Below are 7425 nucleotides of genomic sequence, written 5' to 3'. Positions count from 1 at the left end.
TCATCCCACTGTGAAAGAATTTTGTTTTGAGCAAGGACGTTCAAAATTCTTATATAACAAGCAAAAAGACGGAATCTCTACGTTCAAACAAAGTAACATGAAAATATTTAAACAGCATTGGAAACCCCTTCTGGTTTATTCTGGACCACTGACCATTTAAAAGATATGTATTACATAAATAGTACATTTTTTTTTTTTTTTGGTGGGTCTGGAGATGGAACCCACAGGTATTCTACCTCCGAACTACATACCCTGCCCTATTTTTTATTCTCTATTTTGAAACGGGATCTCACTAAGTTGTGGAGGGCCTCACTGAGTAGCTGAAGCTGACTGCAAACCGCGAATCCTTCAGTCTCAGCCTCCTGAATGCTGAGATTACAAGCGTGCGCCATCATACCTGGCTTAAATACTACATTCGAGACGCATTATTCCTATTATGAATGAAGTAAGAAAAATCCAAGAAATTTTCTACATTTGTCTTTGTTGACCTTTACTGTATCTCAAAAGCATTAAATGGCAGATGTTCCAAAAATTTGGAAAAGCTAAATATTCCCAGTGATCTCCCATTTTTCTTTTATGATTCATCATTATTCAGTATGAAGTAGGAACTTTGCTTTCTTCCTACCAAGGCAGATATTTTACTATATTTTCACTTAGCCTAAGAAATACAGAATAGAATAGAGTTTTACTCTTTGATAAACAGCTAATATAGAAACGTTCAAAGTTTTCTGCTTCGTGGTCACACAGTTAGTCTAATTATCTTATAGCCGGGCGTGGTGACGCACACTTGTAAGACCAGCGCTTGGGAGGCTGAGGCTGAGACAGGAGGATCGCACAGGTTCGAAGCCAGGCTCAGCTACTTAGTGAGGCTCTCAGCAACTTAGTGAGACCCTGTTTCCAAATAAAGTATAAAAAAATAGGTCTGGGAGGGTACCCCAGGGTAGAAAGCCCCTGGATTCCATCTCCAGTACCACAAAAATTATTTTATGTAAATATTAACATTTTAAGTCACAAATCCCCAAACTTGTTTTAGCGTACCCTCTTCTGAAAAAGAATTATCAGCATCTCTCAGCTGTTTTCACCAACGCTTTATTCTCATTTAGTGCCTCCCAAATGCAACCCCTGGATTATTTCACCCCCCCCAGAAGCGGTGGTATCACTTATTTTGGGAATCTACGTATAAGTCTACCATAAAATATTTAAAAAGTCAAGCCACAACAGGTAATCTTATAAGAAAAAAATAAAAACTATATCTAATTTCTAAGAGAACAGTGATGAGGTTCTTCAACTGTAAAGTTTTCAAATATAAAATAATTGAAAAAAATTTACTTTTACCCTACAGGGATGAGGGTGTTGTGGATAAATTTGTTAAAATATAAAAAATGATAATAGAGTATCTCCTATGGTGTTACTGCACACCACCCTGCAGCCTACCCAGGTGCACACATGGTCACCAAACACACCCAAAACTCACCCAAAGCCCCCTCGCAACATCTTCTCAACACCCGCGGGCAATGAACAGGTTGAAGAGAAGTCTCATCTCTGAGCTAATAGTGACGATTTAAGATGACTGCCAGGTTAGTTCCCAAACTAGCCTTCCTCTGCCTCCAGCCCCGGGGTGTGTGAGTCCACACACTGCTGGAGAGTTAAATACAAAACACGAGGCTGAGTGCAGAGCGGAGTGTCAGGATCAGGCCTACTGTGAATTACACGTGGAACCCATTGTTCTCTATACACTATTCCCAGAACGCTCACACCATTCTAAAGCACTGCCTGTTTCCCTACTACCTAGAATAACTCCCCTTGCTTCTCGTGGTAGATCCCAGGATGAAATGCTTTCATCAAAGCACCTGCAATCTCTTAAGGCCACAATGATTACTCTGATAATGCTTGTTAATTTGCTCATTTAGTTTGGTAATTAATTATCATAACTATTATACTGTTGTCCTATAATTTTGTGTGCATGCCTTATTTCTCTGTAACTGAAAGCATACTGTGTGCTAAGCACCACTTTATCTTTTTGTGTCTAGCATGATAGTGAGCACATTTGAATTAAATATACAATAAATATTGTAAAAATCCACTGTAATAGAAAGGTTGTTTTATTTTTAAAAAAGCCCCAATTTTTAAACTACCACAACCTTGACTATATCAGTGAACATAAACTGAACTCTTATCTGGAAATGGATATCTGATAAAGGAGGGTTCCGTGATAAGACTGAGTCTAGGGAGAGGGGTCAGATGTGTCTGTTAAGTTTTTAGTTTTCAGAATGTATTCTTATATCCTTTTTATAATGAAACCTGCTGAGGAAAAGACCATAATATAACATCATATTTAAAAAGAATTTAAGATGGATATGGTGATAGAAGCCCATAATACCAGTACTTGGACAGGAGGATGACAGGTTTGAGACTGGCCTCCACAACTTACCAAGACCCTCAGCAACTTGGCAAGACCATTTCAAAATTAAAAATAAAAATCAAAGTAGAACTGGGGACATCACTGAGAACTAGAATGCTCCTGTGTTCAATACCCAGCCTCCCCCAAATTAACTTAAAATTGGTCAAATACCTAGACTTAAGAGCTAAATTATAAAATTCATACAGAAGCCGAGCATGGTGGTACACACTTGTAATCCAGCATTTGGGAGGCTGAGATAGGAGGATCTGGGTTCACAAACAGCCTCAGCTACTTAGCGAGGATCCTGATTCAAACTAAAGAATAAAAAATAGGGCAGGGGGTGTAGCTTGAAGGTCAAATGCCCCAGGGTTTCATCCCCAGACACACACACACACACACACGCACGCACACACGCACGCACACAAAAATACGGCTGGGGGTGTAGCTCAGAGGTAGAATACCCCTGGGTTCCATCCCCAGTACCACACACACACACACACACACACACACACACACACACACACACACAAATTCATAGGGAAAAATCTTTAAGACAATTTAGTAATTATTTCTTAAATAGGACACCAAAAACAACAGAATAGAACAAAGAAGTTTTCATCAAATTAAAAAATACTAGCCAGGCGTGGTGGTGCATGCTTGTAATCCCAGGTTCACAGTCAGCCTCAGCTACTTAGTGAAGCCCTCTGCAACTCAGTGAGAGTGTGTTTCAAAATAAAGAATAAAAAACAGGGCTTGGGGTGTAGCTTGGAGGTAGGATGCCCCTAGGTTCCATTCCCAGTACCAAAAAAAAAAAGAAAAAAAATTGTGCATCATGATATTATCAAGAGAATTAAAAGACAACTCAGAGAAAATAATCACATATCATGTCCAATAAGAGATAAATATCTAGAATATATAAAGAACTTTTACACAAATCAATAACAACAAAGAACCCAATTAAAAATGAGGAAAGAATTTACATACACATTTCATAAAAAATATACTAATAGTCAATAAGCCATGAAAAGGTGTTCAACATTGCCAATATGTTAGGAAGATGCTAATCAAAAGCACAACGATTTATCACTTCATACCTACTAAACTGTCTATAACCAAAACCACCACAGCAAAAAGATCTATACACATACACACACCCTAGGAACATCAAGTGTTGGAGAGGTTGGTGGGAAAATGGAACTCTTGTGCTTTTTTGGTGGGGATGTAAAATGGCACAGCTGCTATGAAAAAGTTTGCTAGTCTTCAAAAAATTAGCTTAAAAGTATCTTAGTATCCAGCAATTCTACATATCCAGCAATTCTACATATGTGTATATAGACACATGCATATGTTATATATATACATACATATACTTATTTTTCTTCCATATGTATATATATGTATATATATATATAATAAAGCTGGGCGTGGTGATACGTACCTATAATCCTAGTACTTGTAAGGCTGAGACAGAAGGATCACAGGTTTGAGGATAGCCTCAGCAAGAGAGAGGGCTCTTAAGCAACCTAGCAAGACCCTGTTTCAAAATAAAAAATAAAATAGGGCTGGGGGTAGTATGCCACTGCATCCAATTCCATATACCCCTCCCCGAAAAAACAGATAAATTAAATATAAAAACAGGGACACTAGGAAATGCTGTTATGCCGGTGCTCAGAGCAGCATTATTCACAACTGCCCAAAGTGGAAACAATCCAAGTGCCTATCAATACGAAAACAGGTATACAAACTGTGTTAGATCCACACAAAGGAATATTACTCAGCCTTAAAAAGGAAATCATACTACAGCACAAATCAACCTTGAAGAAGTAAACTAATCCAGACAAAAAGGTAACTCCACCTGTATGAGGCACCTAGAGCAGTCTAATTCATAGCAACAGAAATGGAGTCGTGGGTGCCAGGGCTGGGCAAGGAGGGAATGGGAAGTTAGTGTGTTACAGGTAGAGTTTCAGGTTGGGAGGATGCGAAAGACACAGGCTCGATGGTGACAGCTACAGAGCATGTGCTGCTTTTTCCCATCCTAGTAATGCTAGAACCAGCAAAGACCAGATCTTCAAGTGCTCTGTACTCCATAGAAACAACACACGGACTAAACATCTCCACCTGCCTCAAGAGCCTCCGGAGTCAACCCGGTTTAGCAAACGGGGATAGTTCTATTTCTCACAACCCACTCAAATGCACGGAGAAACAATGGGGCCGGGTGTGGTGGTGCACGCCCTTTGGGAGGCTGAGACAGGAGGCTTGCGGCTCGCGGCCAGCCTCAGCTACTTAGTGAGACCCTCCACAACTCAAAGAGACTGAGACCCTGCTTCAAAATAAAGAATAAAACTTGGGCTGGGGGTGTAGCTCGTAGGTAGAATGCCCCTGGGTTCCATCCCCGGTACCGTACGTACACACACACACACACACACACACACCCAAAAAACAAAAAAAAACCCCAAACCCAAAGCAGTGGAATTAGGTGTTTCATTCAGTCCTGTAACTGCCAGCAAGCTCCCGTCTTTATTGTGTTTCACCAGTTGTGAAGCAGAGCTACTCAATTGTTCTGGCAAAAGACGACCTGCGAGAAAGGGACTGCAGTGTGGAAACTGCCCATGTTTCACTCAGGAGAAAATCCTGGGCCTGACAAGTTTCATTAGCTTGCTCAAATAGAATCAATTTTATAAGAAAAAAGAATAGAACCCAAAAGAAAGACTGATTCTTAAACTGCCTATTTTAAAATGAGTTAGAATGTAACTACATTTCTTTCAAAGTTTCCATAATGTAAATGACTGGTTTATACAAAAGCTCCTCCTCCATTTATTACAGATAATTGTAAATTCCTGAGGTCAGTGAAAATATTTTCTATTTTAAAAACTTTAGGGAAAGTATGTTATGGCTGAGTCCCCAAATTAACAACCAGCACCATTTTCCATGTCTGTTTAAATTCAGAGACTTTGAACTTTACCTTGAAATGTTTAAATGTGCGTTTACGGTATTCATACCACTCCACGAAAAAATGCAGGCTTCGGAAAAACATGAACAAATCTCTTCTTTCTTCTGCTCTGTAGGAATAAGATTCTATGATTAATAAGTATCATTAAATGATAGGCGAACATAGCTATATTTCTTATTTTTTCTTCATACTTAATGAACCTGCACTGCACAGCCCTCCTGTGGAAATGCTAATGCAGCAGCCTATTTCAGCCTGGAATGCTTTTGTGTGTGTGTGTGTGTGTGTGTGTGTGTGTGTGTGTGTGTGTGTGTGTGTGTGGTGCTGGGGATGGAACCCAGGGGCATTCGACCTCCAAGCTACATCCCCAGACCTATTTTTTATTTTTTATTTTGAAACAGGGCTCACTAAGTTGCAGAGGGCTTCACTAAGTAGCCGAAGCAGGCCGCAAACCCGGATCCTCCTGTCTCAGACTCCCAATTACTGGGATGACAAAGGTGCGTCACCATGCCCAGCTGGAATGCCCTTTTCAAACGATTAAAGCCCATCCACCTTTCAAATCACTCAGGTGCCACACTCTCTGTGAGATCTGTTTTGACGAGTGTGGTACAAAAAGAATAATCAAGAATGCACAGGTGCTGGTTTCAGGCACAGAGCGTGGACCCTCTGGTAGCTCAGGAATGTCTTCGTTATGCTGGATACTAGCAGGCTGGGCTCAAGCACACGATCCGTGATTTAATCAGAAGTGCCTCCCTAGTAAGTCCCCAAAAGAAACTCTGGTGATGTGCCAGATTCCTCAAGAAAGCTGTTCCCGCCAGGCCTCCTTCTTTCCAGTCCCCAGACCTTAACCTATGGGTTGTTTCCATTTGGCTATTTCTTTTCTTTTTCTTTTCCTTTTTTTTTTTTTTTTTTGGTGGCACTGGGGTTCCTGGAAACCCTTCTACTTCTGGGCTACACTCTCAGACCTATTTTTTTTTTATACTTTTTTGATTTGGAAACAGGGTCTCTTAAGCCAACGCGGCTGGCTTCGAACCTGTGATCCTCCTGTCTCCATCTCCCAAGCACGGGGATTACAAGCATGCGCCACCATGCCAGGCTCCATTTGGCTATTTCTAAGTTTTATATCTTTATAATAAAATGATAAGCCGGTGTGGTGGCGCATGGTTGTAATCCCCGCATTTGGGAGGCTGAGACAGGAGGATTGCACAGGTTCGAAGCCAGCTTCAGCTACTTAGTGAGGCTCTCAGCAACTTAGTGAGACCCTATTTCCAAATAAAGTATAAAATATATCTGGGAGTAGAGCGTGGAGGCAGAAAGCCCCTGGGTTCCACTCCCAGTACCACCAAAAAAAAAAAAAAAAAAAAAAAAAAAGTTAATTGTGAGCACAGTATTTCCAGTAAGATCCCTGAGTGCTTTTAGCAATTACTAAGCTCAAGGAGCGGGAGGGGTACAGGAAATCCTGAATTTATAGCCTCTCCGATATAAGTGCAAGTGGACTCTGACCCTTACATCGGGGCGAGGGAGGCAGTGTTATAGGAGACTGTGCTATGGCCTGCAGGTTCTGTCAGTGTCAGAGCTGAACGGCGGGGCACAATGATGTCACCACGGTACACATCCTATTCCTAGTAACTATAAATAATTTCCTTTGCCTGTGAGCTACCAGAGGAATGAATCTTAATTCTCTTAATATTTTACCTCTCTACCACTGTCAGCCACATAAACTATGAGTAACTTGAGGCCAAGGTCCATGAATTGACCTAATCATTGACTTAATAAGCGATTATGGTGGCAGAGCTCCTGTTCTAACCATGATAGGGTAAGCACGGGGCGTAACACGTGACCCCTGAAGCCAGCCTCAGAAGATCCACAGTGCTGACAGGGAAATCAAGGGAACGCCTGGTGAGGATGGATTTTTTGAATTAACTTCTGTCTCCTGTATATTACTGTATGGACAGCAGAGCAGCCTGCAGCCCTGAACTACCAAAGGGTGTAGACGAAATAGTAACAAGGTTGGGAAACCACTTCCTTTAGCCAGCAGAGGTCATGCAGATGAGGGGTCCTGAAGAAGGGACGCAAA

General features: G+C 41.1%; 1 protein-coding gene across 1 annotated transcript in view; it reads right to left on the bottom strand.

Moving 5' to 3' along the window:
• CENPP (centromere protein P) overlaps positions 1 to 7425 on the bottom strand; it is a gene marked incomplete at both ends in the record, with an annotated part of 192368 nt that overhangs the window by 155501 nt on the left and 29442 nt on the right. The window contains one exon of the mRNA XM_080709009.1: positions 5364 to 5460. Coding sequence (XP_080565135.1) covers positions 5364 to 5460 — 97 coding nt within the window. The remainder of the gene's footprint in view (positions 1 to 5363; positions 5461 to 7425) is intronic.

This window comes from Muscardinus avellanarius (assembly GCF_963383645.1).
Source record: "Muscardinus avellanarius genome assembly, chromosome: 13".
Taxonomy (NCBI): Eukaryota; Metazoa; Chordata; class Mammalia; order Rodentia; family Gliridae; genus Muscardinus; species Muscardinus avellanarius.
The sequence above is the reverse complement of the archived record's forward strand: the minus strand, read 5'-3'. Positions and strand labels throughout refer to the sequence as shown.